General features: G+C 50.5%; 1 protein-coding gene across 1 annotated transcript in view; it reads right to left on the bottom strand.

Annotated features, from left to right (window-relative positions):
• SPSB4 (splA/ryanodine receptor domain and SOCS box containing 4) overlaps positions 1–16441 on the bottom strand; it is an 88446-nt gene that overhangs the window by 59455 nt on the left and 12550 nt on the right. The window contains exon 2 of the mRNA XM_050779723.1: positions 13540–14386. Coding sequence (XP_050635680.1) covers positions 13540–14233 — 694 coding nt within the window. The 5' untranslated portion in view covers positions 14234–14386. The remainder of the gene's footprint in view (positions 1–13539; positions 14387–16441) is intronic.

The following is a 16441-nucleotide window of genomic DNA, read 5'->3' as shown; positions in this document are numbered from 1 at the left end:
TCAGCCAAAAAGGAAATACAAGCCCTCACTTCGCTCCAGGGTGGCTTGCCCAGCCTGGCAGTGACAAGCGCCCAGGCCAGCTTGAGCTCCACCATCCCAGGTGACAGAAGGGGAAGGCAGAGCTCACCCAAGCAGAGCCCTGCCCTGGTGCTGCCTTCCCAGGGTCCAGCCAAGAATGTGGAGAGGTTGCAGCATGATGGACAAGGCGGGGGACCTATGTCACAGCTACAGAGGTCGGGATGGGCTCCAAGCCCTGGGTCACTCGCTTGCCCCAGGTAGGGAAGACTGAAACCCAAATGCCCTGCCCCAGAACAGGCCAGAGTTGAGACTTACTGAGGCTCACACTGAGTTCACTGCTTTACAGAGGCCCCTTTTTATGGCTGGACTGCCAGATGGTTCTTAGTAGACTCAGGGAACTCTACACTTTCTTAAAAAGCCTAGAATTCAGTTTCTGGAACAGTGGCAAGATGGAAAAGCACAAGATGGGGGTTCAAATCAGCTCTACCACTCATGGAGCAACCCTGGGCCTCAATCAACTTGTCTATAAAATGCGAATGGCCATATCCACTTCAACCAAAGGCCACCCTGACCAAAATTCCAACAATGCGCCATTTTGCAGCACCAGGGGAGACCTGTCCGAGTGAAAAAGACACTGGTAGTAAGAATTGCTTCTTTCAAATGAGATTGTGTATAACTTTTTAAAAAGTAGTGGAATGACTGGAGTCTGAAGGATGAAAAGACATGCTGGTGTCTCCCTGCTGCTGACCCCTGAGCCTCACCACCCCCACTCTACCCTCCACGATCCCCAGCCTTGCCAGCCACAGGCTTGCCTGTTGGTCGCCAGTGACTCGCTCTTCTCCTAGATCTTCACATGGCTCCCTCCGCCCCATCATTTAGGTCTCACTCAAATGCCCCTCCCTCAAAGGGGGCCACTGCAGCAGCTGACCTCCCTCCCTTATCATATTCTCCAACTTTGTTCTGTATCTGGATTTTCATAAGCATTTATGAATTTTCATAAGCATTTATTCTTGTTTTTTTCTGTTTCCTCCATGAGAGTAGGAACTGGACCTGACTTGCCCACTACTGCTGCCTGGCTCCCGGCTGAGGGTCAGCACACCACAGGCCCTTCACAAACACCAGTGCAGGGATAGATGACCGGGTGTCACTGCCCTCCCCACGCGGCTCAGCTGATTGATCTAGCAGGACTGCGTGTGATTGAGGAAACAGCGATGGCTTCTTTACACTCATATCAAATTAAGTAGCGACGGGCAGGGTGCAATGAATTTCAATTGACTATTAGTAGCTAATTGGAAATTTCTCAGGATTCCCTTCTCCAAAATTTCAGTGAGAAGCTTGTCTATACTCTTTCTGTTTCGTGGGATGCTGTGGGAAGCAGGCACTCTTTCCCTGCCTCTGCTGCCAACCAAATGTGCTTTTCATCCCACAGTGTGGCATGTGAGTGATGCAGCAGCTCATTTAACAGACACACACAGAACCCACTACATGTCAGGACAAATAGGACAGCCCCCTGCTGTCGGGAGAGGGGCAGCGACTGGGAGGACTTGAGACTGTACTGCACAATCTTGAGGGTGCAGAAGTGGCACCCACGAGAGCACCGCACCTCCCGGAACTGCAGCAGAGGGCCTGGCTTTCGGCAGAGTGCTTCCATGCACTGGCGCTTAACCCAGAGGCCCCTCAGGAGGCCCCAGCAAGAAACAGTGAAATGAAGCTGCTTTTTCAAATCAGAGCACCTACCACTGGAACAGTGGCAAGATGGAAACATTTTCCCTTTGGAGAGGAAAGCCACTGAATTCTGCTAAACACACCTTTCCTTGGTGGCGGAGTCGACGGAAAGGATCTTCAGGTCCCCCAAGCTTGTTCCAGCCAATACGGAGAGCCCGACCCTTGCTTCTGCCCCAGACCGAGCTCCCCGACCCTGGGAATCTGGAGCATTGCGGCTCCCTCTACCATACCCTGCCCCTAAGGACCTTGCACTCCCCACACTCTCCTTCCGGCCAGGCATTCCAGGCAGCTGACTTCTGGCCAGTGCTGGGACAGATGGCACAAGTCAGCTGGGAAGCTTGTGACACACACGTTCCAAGTCCCACTACAAGGGTTTCTGATTTGGTAGGTGAGAGACAGCAGAGATCTGTGTCTTCCACATGCCCTGAAGGATGCTGAGGTCCAGGCAAGTATGCTAAGGGCCAAGCTCTTCCACAGCTGAAGAAGCAGCAGCTAGGCCCATCCCAACCAAAGGGCTGGTAGGAGCCTCTGCCTGCACCTGAGGAGAAGCACCGGGCCCATCAGACACTCACAGGATTTTAAACCAAGATCTGGGAACACAGCATGCCAGCTAGCACATTATTAAAGTTGCCAGGGCCACAGTGAGCCAAAGCCAAGGGGCACCCCAAATTATGAGGGAACAGAAAAGATAGAGGAGAGGTTGGGAGTGGTGGGGAGACCAGGGCAGACGTGCAGTTGATGCAGCGATGGGGTGCCTAAAGGCTTTCTCATTCCTGGACCACCTGCTGCCTCCCACAATCCACATGCAGCCTTATGCTCACCACGTCCCTGAGGCAATTTGTGAGTTCTGGGCTTCCAAAGGAGGCCCCACTAAACAGCCCACTCCCACTCTTGGCACCTGGCCTGGCCTCTGCATAAGCACTGTGAGTGGCCCTCAGTTGTGACCCCTCACCCTTAAGAGATGAACGGGATCTCCCATGCTCCTCCTTGTGAGGCTCAAACATCAGGCAGAGAGCTGTCCTCTACCCCAGAACATGCCAGAAGCAAACATGCTCTCACCCTGGGACCTCCTCATGAATTGCATTTTGAGGGAGAAACATCAACAAAGAGGGCAAGATCTGGAAGTCAGCTGTGGCTCCCTGGGTTGACTCAGAAGCATCTACTTAAATGACTTCAAAGCTGGGACAATGACGAGGTCTTTGCTGGCAGTTCCAGCCCCCTGCTGCTCACTAGTGAGATCATGGGCATGGGAGACAGGAGGGATGGGGGACACCAGGTGCCCCCTGGGGCTCCCAGCAGGCGGGTCATGAAGCAGGACTCACGGCTCTATAGAAAGCAGCCGCTGTGAAGGATGAAGAACCGGGGAGAGCCTGCACGGCAGTATTTTCCAAGCTCACGCTGTCTTGGCTTAATTTCATCCCAAGCAAATAAATCATTAAGGAGGCACTGAGTCCTGGAAGATCTGACGAAGACGGGCCATTAAGCGGCACAGCCTTTGCTTGAATTATGGAAGGCCTCAGACAAGCAGCCTTATTAGTGTCTGGGCGAGGCCGTAACTCACGCTAACCGCCCCCTTGCCTTAACCAAAGGACGAGACTGGGCAAATCAGCTGGCTCCCGACCCTGTAAATGAAGGCTGCCGCCAGCCTGGCAGGCGGTTGGCTCTCCCCGCTCACTTACACCCCACCCCCACCCCGGCAAATTTGCTTCCTCCATTCAATGCTTTCCCAGCACCACCCACTCAGAATCATCAGCAAGTCAGAAGAGTTCAGAGTGAATGCAGTTTGCTGTACTGTATTTAAGGGTATCTAAGCGCTGTGATACTGGGGGCTGCCAACGCTGGCTTCAGCAAACTCTTGTTAAGCACAGTCAACCCAAGGCCTGGGACCACCTGCAAAACCACTGAAGACTCAAAGTGACCCTGAGTAGCACAGAGGTTACAGGTGTGGGCACTGGAGTAGGCCCGGACTCAAGTTCGGGACAGATACCTCCCAAGCAAGTGCTGGCTCTTCATCTCTCTCAGGCCCAATATCCACACGTGCAGACTGTGATAGCCGCACTTCTCCTCACCCGTGGATTAAATGAGCTACCCCGTGTAGGGTGCTGACGAGCCTTTGTGTGGGGCAGTGGAGCTGGGCAGTGTCTGGCCTTTTGTGAGTGCTCAATCAATGACTGTTTAACAAAGAGCTGTTTCCATTTGCAGTAATCCCTTGCCAAACAAAGTCACCCTCACAGGAACATTCATGGATAAGAGTGTGGATTTACTTGTGTACACTGCATTGGCAACTATAAGAATTTGGGTTCCAGGGCACATAAATGGAATCACTTGGTAGCTGGGGAGGGAAGTAAGGCCGGACGTGAAAAGGAGGAAATGCGGAAGGCATAGCTGCCTTGTCAGGAGCAGGGCCAAGGAAGGCCTGAGACTGGCCTGGAGTCAGCCAGGTGGCAAGGATGAGGGCAGAGCAGGCTCGGCAACCCCAGGCTGAGCTGGCATCAGGGAAGTGGGCCATTTCCAACAAAGAGGGCAACACAGACCAAGGCACAGAGGAATATGCATTTTATTTTATCTTATTTATTTATTTTTATTGTTTGAGACACAGTTTCATTCTCTTGCCCAGGCTGGAGTGCAGCGGCTTGATCTCGGCTCACTGCAACCTCCACCTTTGGGTTCAAATGATTCTTGTGCCTCAGCCTCCCAAGTAGCTGGGATTACAGGCATGTCCCACCACACCTGGCTATTTTTTTTTTTTTTTTTTTTTTTTGCATTTTTAGTAGAGACAGGGTTTCATCATGTTGGCCAGGGTGGTCTCGAACTCCTGACCTCAAGTGATCCGCCTGCCTCGGCCTCCCAAAGTGCTGGGATTACAAGTGTGAGCCACAACGCCCGGCTGGAATATGCATTTTAGCTTGGCTGCCAGATCATTCAGCATGGGGGTAGACGAGTGGATGGTGGGGCATGGGGACAAGCTGTGATTGGGGTCCCTTGCTCTGTGTCACACTCTTCAGCAGCATCATCCAGGAGCTTGTTAGAGATGCAGAATCTTGGGCCCGACCCAGTCCTACTAAGTCAGAATCGGCATTTTAATAAGGTCACCAGGTGGCTTGAATGCACACTGAGGTTTGAGCAGCATTGCTGACAACTCTACGGGTAAGTACCATCACTATATCCACTTTACAGGTGAGGATACCGAGGAACTGCAAAGTCAGGAAACGTATGCCCAGGTCACGCAGGTACTAAACAGACAGACCAGTTCTTACCTGGGTATCTGTGACTGTGCTGACCCCCTGGTTGTATGGTCTGAGCGGTGGCCAGGGCAGGGTCTCTGACATGCAGGAGGCACTGAGAAGCCATGGAGGATCTTCATCTGCGTGTGTTGTGGGGAGACGCTGGTCTAAACTCTGCCCAGGCTCCAAGGCCTCCCCTGCGAAAGTCCCTCTGACCCATCAGCGTCATACCCGGCCCTAATCACTCTCCTCTCCTCCTAAGCACCTACATCCTCCCACAGCTGTGTTTTCCAATACAGACTCATAAACGGCATTGAATTCTCACTCCCTTGTTTCTGACGGGGAACATTTTCAAGGGGGATTGGAGGCCTGGGTTTTAGTTCAGGTTCTGCCACTAACTGGCAGGTAACCTTGGGCAAAGCCTCCCAGCTCTCTGGTCCAGTCAGCTCCTACCTGTAAAATGTGGGTCTTGCATTGGCTGCCAGATATCATCTCTTCTATCCCTGTGTCTGGGGCCTTGCCTTCACCCTTCTGCCAGGGCCTGAAAAGGTGAGACCCTTTACCTCTTCCCCTTCCCTTTTTCCCAAAGGTCCAATAATGGCCAGCCCACAACTAGACCAAGTCACTATTTTTGCAGAGGTGGACGCTGGCCCTCAGGGCCGCCACCTTGGCAGCTCATCTCTGCTGAATGTCTGCCTGCACACAGCTGGTGAAGGTGCTGCTTGTTTGGGTATCCTTGTGAACACATGTCCACCAGGCAAGTCACCACTGGAAGCTGCGGCCTTTTAGAGAACCGCTTGAATAAGACATGCAGCCAGAAACAGTTGAAACCGCTCACAGGGAAGGCTAAACACTCCTAGTTCATTTGCAACAAACTCACAATGGCCTCTGAACCTCAGGTAGCATTTCCATCATGTATCTTAGAAACGAGACCAAGACCGTCCAAACCGTCACAAATTCCCTCGTGTGAAATCCTTCAGTTTCACGGTGTGGACCAAAATTTAATAACCAGAATTATTTCTATATTTAATAACAGTAATTTTACCAATTTATGAGAGCAGTAATAGTCATAATTAGCCATTTTTAAACCTACCACTTTTTCAGTAGCTATGTTCTAGGCACTAGATCAGTCACTTTCTATATAGTAATCCATGATCCTGACACCTCATGACAAAGTAAGTTTCTATTTTTCAGATGAGAAAATGAAGGCTTGGGCGTGAAATGACTTGTTCAGGGTCACAGCTAATTAGAAGCCAAGCCAGTGCTGGAAGACCCCTGAACCCTGCGCTTCCCACAAGACCATGCTGTGGCCCACGGTGATGCTTGTCCTGATTAAGCCTGATTTCAAATGCTGTCACCTGCATTTCAAGCCACCTTTCTGCAAGCCAGACTTCCATGAACCTAATTATGACTATGTTAATGTGAAAACCTCCTTCAAAGAAGGGCCACAGCATCTGATCGAGGCCTTTTCTCAAATGGGAGACTGTTCCTTTCAAACAAAGGGTAGGGGGAGTTTCTGAATGTCAGGATCCTGAATTAACATGCCTGGCCTGCGTGCGGGGACAGATGTGCTGTACACAGGACACAATGAGAGGTGGGAAAAGGGTCACTCAGGGGCCAGGCTTCAAGTGGGGGGGGCAGCTCATAGCCAGCCCCTCTGCTCCAGCCAACTGTGACTCAAGTCCCCCTGTGGCAGAGGAAAGAAAAGCTTATTCAGGTGGTGGGAGGCCAGGACATTAATATGCATTTACTGAGCACGTACTATGTACTCTGTTGCAAGGGCTGCTATAGGGTGGTTGAAAAGGCCAAGATGCAGTTGCCACAGCAAAGAGCCACCACTTTCAGCATTAGCAGCAGCAGCAATAACAGAAAAGCAAAACACACACATTATGGGCCTATTCTGTGAAGTAAGGGGCTAGGTGTCTTATGTTGACTATACACTATGTAAGGACCGGCTGAATTAGACACCTCAAATAATCTTAATCCAACAATGTGTCTGAAGCCTCCTTAATATCAAATTAATAAATTTTAAAAAGAGAAAAAATTAATGTGATTCTACTGTATTTTAAACTAGAAACAAAGTCATTCATGAGCCTTCATCAGGTGCGCAAGATGAGCTCAGCATCGCAATCAGAAATTCAGGATACGCATATCAATATTAACCTACTGAGACCCACGTGCTGGACCATGCTTCATTTCTGCATCACTTCTAATACAGCAACTCTGCAAGGTACATATAATTATTCCCACCGCACAGATGGGAGAACTGAGACTTGGGGATGTTAATTAGCCAGAGGGGGCAGAAAGGAAATTTCAATTGGGATCAAAAGTTTATGTTCAAAGATTGGAAACTGCCTAAATGTCCAAATATGGGGATCTGAAGAATTAGATTATAACACAACTATATCATGGCCTCATGCGACTGTTAAGAAAGAATGAAGCAGCTCTGCATTAACTGATATTAGATAACTGCCAAGGTCCATTGAAGGGAGAAAACAAGATATAGGGGAATGTTTTCAGTATGATCTAAAAATTATCTGTCACGAATATCTCTGGAAAGACAAGAAACTGCTAATAGTGGCTGCCAGCAGGAGGGGACGGCGGCCGAGCTACAGAGGAGGGGTTACTTCACCATATACCCTTTGGTAGTATTCAAATCTGTTGCCACACGTACAGCTTTCCTTTCAAGAGCAATGTTTTAGTCTGTCTGGTGTCACTATAAAGAAATATCTGAGGCTGGGTAATTTATAAAGAAACGAGGTTTATTTGGCTCAGCGCTCTGCAGGTTGGACAAACATGGCACGGCTCCGCTGAGGGCCTCAGGAAGCTTTTACTCATGACGAAAGGCAAAGGGAATGTAGGTGTGTCACATGATGAGAGAGGGAGGAAGAGAGATGCCAGGCTCTTTCAAACAACCAGCTCTCACACGAACTAATAGTGAGAACTCACTCATTACCACGAGGAGGGCGCCAAGCCATTCATGTTAGATCTGCCCCCGTGGCCCAATCACCTCCCACCAACCCTCACCTCCAACATGGGGGATCTCATTTCAACCCAAGATTTGGAAGAAACAAATATCCAAGCGATATCAAGTAAATAGGCACATATGACGTCCCTAATCTTCCCAGTTCACCATGCGTGCCTCCTGGGTCTCCATCCCTGCCCTGAGGAACTTCATAACCACTTGGGGAAAGAAGGCCTATGCATGGGTGGAAAAATGAGTGAACCCTGCAGATGTAGGAGAAGTCAGCGCTAAACTCCCGGTGCAGAGACGGAGTCCTCAGCTGAGGCCTGGGGGTGAGCTGGAGTCAGGACAGATTGATAAGGGATGGGGGCAAAGGGGCGACCAGGCCCAGAGGAGCCAAGTCCAGATGTCCCGGAGGTTAGGAGGACCAAACTACCCCGTGAGACGCACGGGAGTCTAGCGAGAAGATCTGGAGTGCAGCTCTGGCAAGGAGATGGTGTCCTTGTAGTCATCGGGAGAGTAAACTCTCTCTGGCCTTCATCAATACCAGAAGCCTTGGCTAGCTGCCAGCCTCCTCTGCTCAGCCATTGAGCCAATAAATACTTGTTGGCAGATCAATTAAACCATCTAGGAAAGACGTCTGGAAATACAGCTTCCTTGGCTCCATGCAGGGGGAAAGCCCTCTCAGCCAGTTAGGCCCAAGATACCTGCATTTCCACGCCCCACCCTGTGAAAGTCAGCCCTGACACTGGTGTCCACTCTGTGGGGTCGGGCCACGCTCGGCGGTAGGCAGGCTTGGGCAGGTTGGCCCAGGCATAGGAGGCAGAGCTGGGTATAAGCACAGCTGTGTCATTTGCTAGCTGTGTGGCCTTGGCAAATTCGTTACCTTTCCAAGACATTTTCCTCATCTACAAAATGGGGCTAACAGTCATACTGCCTCATGGCTTATTGCGATGAAAAGAAAAAAAATACGAGTAAAACCCTAAGCCCAGGGTACAGAACAGAACATGGATGGGAGCCAATAAAAGTGTCATCAATACCCCCAAATCAAAGCTGCCTGGGACCCCAAGGCTGCTTATCTCTGTCTGAGACTCCCCTCCGCTTCCGGTGTCACTCACACACCACTCACCACCCAGGAACTCCGAGATGTGAGACAGAGCCATTCTGTCAGCCCTCCCGCCGCCAGCATGTGGAGAGAGGAGCTGGGGAGCCATGGAGCAATTCCAGAAAGCAGCCCAGAGCAGATTCCAAAGGCCTGGCCCACCCCAGGGGCCCACACCTCACAGTAGTTGAGACATTTACAATGACATTCCCCTGTTAGTGATCAAGAATGCCTGATCCATGGCCACTGCTGGGGATGCCTTTGTACAACAGAACACCCTGCAGAGTTCCATGCTGAGCCAAGAGCTTTGAGAGCTGGAGGTAAAGCCAGTCAGAGGAGGAAAAATGACAGGGACAGCATTTCTGGGACTCGCCCAAACTCACTGCTAAAGGCAAGGACCTGGCCCTGGGCTGCACGGTCACCAGCCAGATGGAGTAGATGCTCCTGCGCATTCTCTCCCTGCCTTGAGGGTAAATGTCTCCACAAGGTGCCTGTGTGCGCCTCCATTTGAATCCAGGCTCTCTTAGTTACTCATAGTGTCCCCTTCAGCAACTTACTCAAGCTCTCTGTGCCTCAATTTCTTCATCACACACTGAAAATGATAATATAGACAGTACTAGTGCAAAGAGTCATTACAAAAATTAAATGAGTTAAAATTTGCAAAATGGCTGGGTGAGGTGTCTCACGCCTGTAATCCCAGTGCTTTGGGAGGCAGAGGTGGAAGGATTGCTTGAGGCCAGGAATTCAAGACCAGCCTGGGTGACATAGTGAGAGCATTGTCTCTATAAAAAAAATAAAATAAAATAAATTAGCCATTACCTCCTGAGCCAGTTTCATTCATATTTATATACATGCTAGGAGTGGTGGCATATCCTTGTAGTCCCAGCTACTCAGGAGGCTGAGGGGAGGATCATTTGAGCCCAGGAGTGAGAGGTTACAGTGAGCTACGATTGCACCGCTGCACTGCAGCCTGGGTGACAGTGTGAGATTCTGTCTCTAAAAAACAAACAAAACCAAAAAAAAAAAAGAAAAGAAAAGAAAAGAAATTGCAAAGTGTTTAGAATACTACCCCCCTTACCCACTTAGACTAAACACTACATAAGTATTAGTTGTTGCTGTTATTGCTATTATTATTATTATTATTTGTGCCCTGGACAACCTGGGACAGCTTCTCCATTTGCCTGGCCTCGGCTCCATGCTTCTCAGTTCACTTAAATGGCAGGGCCCCCGTGCATCCTGCAGCTCTTTGTAGTTAGCTTTGAGATGCTAAGCCATTTCACTCCACAGTGCAGCAAAACAATTCCACTTGCAGAAGGTTTGACAATGTTATGCATTTGCAATAGGAAATCACACCTCCAGGAATTCTTGCCCTCAACAAACACATGCTTCCAGAGTTAAATGTAGTGAGCCCTTTCTAAGTCTTGCTTTTACCGTAATAAAAATTCAAAAACTGAGAAAGTGATATCCATTACCTTACTTTCATCATGTCAGAGGAAAAGCCTCTATTAAGGCCATTTTGCTTTAAGCCACAGATGAACCCCAGAGTTTGCCTCAGCTCACCTAGTTCATCAACGCAGGGGCACCAATTGCTATGTGTTTGCTCTGTGCCGGTGAGCTTTATCATCCTCGTCCTTTTTCAAAGGAGAACACTGAGGTTCAGAAAGAGGAAGCAATCGCCAACAGCCATTTGTTGTGTGCTGGGGCCCGGGTCTGACCCGGCTCTGTGAGGGGCCCCGGGCAGAGTTCTCTCCTATGATCCTGTGGGGAAGCAACTCCAGAGAGCTGGCCTGCCTTTTGCTTCCAAGCATGTCTTTGACTCTGGTCCCTCACACCCCAATCATGTCTGAGTTTGGGGACCTGCCACCATGTCCACAACCGACATTAACTCAGAATCCTTTCCATCCACAGAATCCACCTTGGGTCACCTTCCCTGCTCAGGGACTCCCTAGAGCCAAAGTAGTCCCAAACCCGGGGATTCATGGTAGACTTCAGCCCAGGACACAGGCTATAGGCATCACACAGTCCCTTCCCAACTATCCCTGCGAGACTCCACTGCAGCTTCTCCTACGGCCCGCTCTGGAGATTGTCCCAGGCTGGCCATGAATAGACCTTTCAAAACCAGAGAAGCTGAGCTTCCCTTTTCTGCAATCACACTCCTGTCTGAGAGAGAGAACATTACCCCTATCTAGAGAACACACTAGTGCCATAGCAGATAAGCCAACTCTATCACTGAACGGAAGATGCCCCAGGCTTGCATCCCATGACATCTGGCCTCTCTTGCCTCCTAGATTCAATATTCCAGATTCAGCCAACCTGAATATTCACTACCAGTAAGGAAGAGGATAGAACACTTCACATTTTAGTTCCACCAAACTTTTTCAACCACCTGAAGAACCCATAAGCTTAAAATACCCCAAACACAACTGCCCTTCCCCACCCAACCTCCCTGAGGTAGGTCCTTGCTCCTGATCCCAACATGCATAGCCCCACGGGCTGGAACCTTGTTAGCACCTTGGCTTTGTACCTGAAAACCAGGCACCCAATAAAACCCAAGTGTGAATTAATAGCCAAGAGGAAGCCTACAGCAGGAGTATAACCGTTGGCTCTGATAGCTCCCACTGGGTGTCAATGTCAGGCCTTAAATCTCAGCTACCATATTATTGGTGCTACCACACAAGAGCTTACAGCAGCAAAAAGGGGACCTGATACTATCCCATTTTACAGATGAGTAAAATGAGTCTTAAGGAGTAAGAGTGACTCACCAAAGACAGAAAACCACTGAACACTTGGAAATAAGTCACATCAGACTCCAGAGCCTTGGTACACCGAGGCCACTCTTCTAGTCCAGTGATTAATTCCAGCAAATAAATTTTCCAATTGCATTAAATAAAGATTGTTTGTTGTTTCTGTTGGTTTTCTCACCACTGGGATTTGCCTGGTCACTATGTCTCAGAAGGCTCCAGACACTTTCCACAAGGCACCGTGATGACTAAATTTGCCCTTCTCAGGGACATAATCATCAGTTCCTAGATTTAACCCATTAAACAGAGAAAATGGAACAACATTTTGCCATTCAATGGCAATTGTAGGCAACGATCATGGAAATAAAATAGGAGCAAGAACGTTGACAATTATACCAGAGCACTGAGCGTACCAGCCACTTTTCCGTTAGCCTGCCACCCTTGGAAACCATCAAATGTCCCCTTCCCGGGCTCCAGTAAATGTAAATTTTGCTTGAGTAAAATCTCGTCCTTGACTTCTTTTCTGGAGAAGTGTTACTCTTTTCTGGGGTGTTACTCTCAGTCCCTCATCTAAAGGGGAGAACACAGGGAAAGAGTGCACTTCAGGGCCATCAGAACTCGGGGAACCCTGATTCTGGCTCTCTGTAGCTCTGCTCTTAAGTTTCCTTATTTCTAAAAGGAGGATCTGCCTCAGGGGCTGGTAATTACATCTCCTATTTAGAATGAATAACTGGAAATTCTACCTTTCAGCATCGCCTCTGAGAGCTTCATTAGGGGTGTGGCAGGAAGTCTGGATGGGTGGTGGTGGGCTGATGTTGGGGAGTGTGCAAGCCCACAAGTGCCTGGCTCCTGGCCCCTCAGCTGGGATTCAGCTCAGGACAGGCAGCCACGTGTGCCTCGGTCCAGAGGCCACCCTGTCTTCCTGAGTGACTCCCTCCCGAAACCAATAACCGTCTTTGTTCCTATACTTTTTATCTTGCTGGATGGTTGTGTATATTAAATGAGAGCAAGCTGTAGAGTTGTCAGGGGTCAATCCCAGCAGCCTGTGGGATGGTTTGTAGCCTGCAAGGGTATTTTGTTTGCCCATAGAGAGTTTTCAGCAGCTGTCAACTTTAAAAATTGGAATAGTTCACACAATCTAGATTTCTGAGCTCTCCTGGAAAAAGTCACAAGATTCCACAACCCAGGGTTTTCATTCCCATGAGATGACAGTCGGCTGGAGATGACAGGCAGCTGCCCCCCTTAGCAGATGGCCCGTAAGCACTAGAATTGGGGTATTCAGCCTCTCGAATACAGTAGGTGGCCAATAAAGGACGGTTGTCATTACTTATTACTTACCAATAACTTGAGTACATGGCATTTAAGTGCAGGGACTGGGGACTTGTCAGTATCCTCCCATTGTGACTAGCTTGGGTCATTTGGTACAACCTTTGTACAGACTAGAAGACTGGTAATTGGCATCAATACTCAAAGCCCCTATTAGGTGCCAGTCACTGTTCTGAGCACTTCACACATGTGATCTTATTTGATCTTCACAGCTGTGAGCTAGATTACTATCACAGTGATGCTTTTGCCGATGGGAGAACTAAGGCACAGCCCCAAATCACCAGACCAGCAAAGGAGAGAGTCAGGATTGAAACCCAGGTCCCGACTATTCCTCCACACTGCAGGATCCTCCCAACTGGCGATGGAGGCGTGGCCTGCCCTGCTTTCCCAGGGCCTGGCACAACTGAAAGCCCTGCCCCCCAGTCCGGCACAACTTACGGTCAAGGCCGTTGATGTAGCGCATGGTGACTTCGCAGTGGCCCCACACGGCACTCACCACCGGGTACAGCTTCTTGCCCTTGAGACCTCGGAAGGCCACCCCCAGGTACTGGCCGTCCACGATGAAGCTGAGTGTGCCTTCATCCATGTCCAGCACCACGAGCAGCGAGTCGGGCAGCGCGAAGGCCTCGTCGGGCCCCAGGAAGGCCGGGTAGGCCACGCCGGGCTGGTTCTTGCCGTCGTGGTAGAGGCGGCTGCGGCCCAGGTCCCAGCCCCACGACTCAGCGTCACTGCCCACCAGCGCAGTGTAGCCCACGGAGTGCAGGGGAGCACGGGCCGTGGCCACACCAACTACAGCGTGGGTGCCGCGCTGCCGAGCTGGCCAGTTGATCTGCCAGGCGTGCAGGCCGCGGGCGTGGCCCACCTTGCCGCGGATGCCGTCGGTGCTCTGGGCCACGGGGTGCCGGTGGAAGGTGAGCCGGTCGTCATCCTTGACGAAGACGTTGAGCGAGCGGTCCTCGGGGTTCCACGCATGCCGTAGCTGCACAGCTAGCCCCGCCGCTGGCATGTCCAACAGCTGGTCCAGCCGCGCCGGCCGCCCGGGCTCTGCACCCCGCAGCTCCCGCTTGGCCGGCCGCAGCGCGGGCTCTCGCACCTCCACCGACTTGAGGCTCCCTGAGAGCTTCTGGCCCATGCTTCACTGCCGGGAGGGGACCGCTGCAGGCCACCGCTACCTCGTGGGAGCCTCCACTCCCCGTAGCCAGGAATGGGCCACGGGGCTGGGAACCAGGCTTCCGGACGGTAGACCTCCACAGCCTCTACCGGGCTGTGGCAGGGGCCCAAGCTCCTGGAAGGAAGCAAAGGGCACGGGTTATAGCAGCAGCAGCAGCAGCCAGTTGCCAATCCCTTCATTTATGTCCATGCCTTGGCTGAGCCCTGTGCATGCACAATAATAGTACTAATTCGTACACTCGTATCTGGCACTAATCTAGCACTTGCCATATGCCAGTGTTCTAAATGATTTATGTTTATTAGTTCGTTTAAACCTTAACACCTCCCTATAAGAGATATACATTATTATTCACCATTTACAGATGAGAACACCGAAGTGCAGAGAGAAGTTAAGTGATTAGCCAAAGTCCCACTGCAAATAGGTGACTGAGCCAAGATTCAAACCAAGGTCATCTGGCTTCAGGATCTGTGTTCCAGACGTAGAACAATCATAGGGAGTCTGATTTTAGAAATAAGGCATGAGCCCAGAGCAGTTGTGACTTGCTCAAGATCAGAGCCTGGATGAGAACCCAGGTGCATTTGATCCCAGGGACAAGCCCTGTGCCAAGGCTGCGGGGGCACACAGCTGCTCAAGACACAGGGCTGTAGGGTGTGGCCCATTGGTTCCCAACCCTGGAGTCCTGGGGAGCCTAAATAACCTCCTAAAATGTAGCCAGGCTTGAGAGGGAAGACACAGAACAAGGGTGCAGCAGGGTCACCAGGGACATGGACATCAGGCAGTGTGGGAAGATGGAGTGAGGGCTCCATGGGCAGGTGAATGGAGGTAAATAGAGGTGAGGAGGAAGGATAAGGGAGCCGGTGTCCAGGCTCTGTAGCCAGACAGAACTGCATCCAAATCCCTCTCTCCATCTCTTACTGTGGGTCCACAGGAAAGCCTCCTAGCCTCTTGGATACTCCAGATACCTTGCCAGTAAAATGAGGATAAAACACCTCCCTCTGGTGATGGGGGAACTTAAGAGACCATAATATAAAGGGTCCTGGAACTCGGCCAACAGGTTTTCCTCTCTGGCTCTGTTTTCTGGGCATCCCATGTGGATCCCCTCCCTTTGGATGGGTGAGCTCTTTCTTCAGCCATGTAAACACCATTAACAGCATTGACCCCAGATTGCCTTCCCTGAGGCAGGATCCTGGTTTTCATGGAAAAGGAATTGGCCACCATTACCAGGAAACCAGCCAGAACCTAAGGACCTTGGACTACTTGGACGGGCCCTGGGTATGGGGAGAGATGGAGAGCCAAGCCCTGTCCAGAGCAGAGGCATGTGCCCTCCCCTCCCTGGCCTGAGAGCTGCTGGGCCCAGAACAACTTCTCCTGAGTCAGATGAGGAGATGGATGGGTGTTTTTCATGCCCTGCCTTCCCCGACCTCAACCTCCCACCCAGACAGTGGTGCACCCCTAGCCAAAGTCCAGGTAGGGAAGGAAAGAAGTCTGCTGCCACACAGCACAGACGAGTATCCTGTGGGTTTTTCACCATTCCATTTTATTCTTAACTCTCATATTCTTTCGTTTCTATTGTCAGATCCCAGCTTCAGCAGATGTTGACCCTATTCCGAGAGCTCTGGCTAATGTTCAATCTGAGGGAATACCAGAACACATAACAATTTGCAACACTAGACAGTTTTAAGATAGCAGAATAAAGTTACTCCTTTTCATATCTGAAATCACCCAAAATCAAGGAGAAAAAAAGAAATGCAAACTCCTTCTTCAGCAAACTAGAACACATTTGTAACCTGAACCACAACTTATAAGGAAAGGCTGCCAAAAACAGGCAAGGGCTGCCAAAAGCAGTGAAGATAAAAAATACTGTGAGAAAACACCTAGAGAAGACACCTGTGGTGGCAGATCTCAGACAAAGCTGGCACAGCCACCAGGAGCTGGCATTCCCTGAAGGAAAAAACTAATGATCCCTTATCAGAAACAATGGGAACAGGGCATGTGGTCTGGTAGTGGGAGCTGCCTTCTACGCCTTGGAGGAAGAGGAGGGCAGGGCCAACAGAGGAAACCACAGACCCGCCATTTTCACAGGAAGCAGTGTGTTGGTGAGGCAGAGTGAGAGCAGGGCTCTGAATTGGGAAAAGCCCACAGCTGCGGAACTCTGCTGACTGAGTAGAA

The sequence above is a fragment of the Macaca thibetana genome, chromosome 2, assembly GCF_024542745.1.
Source record: "Macaca thibetana thibetana isolate TM-01 chromosome 2, ASM2454274v1, whole genome shotgun sequence".
Taxonomy (NCBI): Eukaryota; Metazoa; Chordata; class Mammalia; order Primates; family Cercopithecidae; genus Macaca; species Macaca thibetana.
This window is presented reverse-complemented; position numbering and strand designations above follow the sequence as displayed.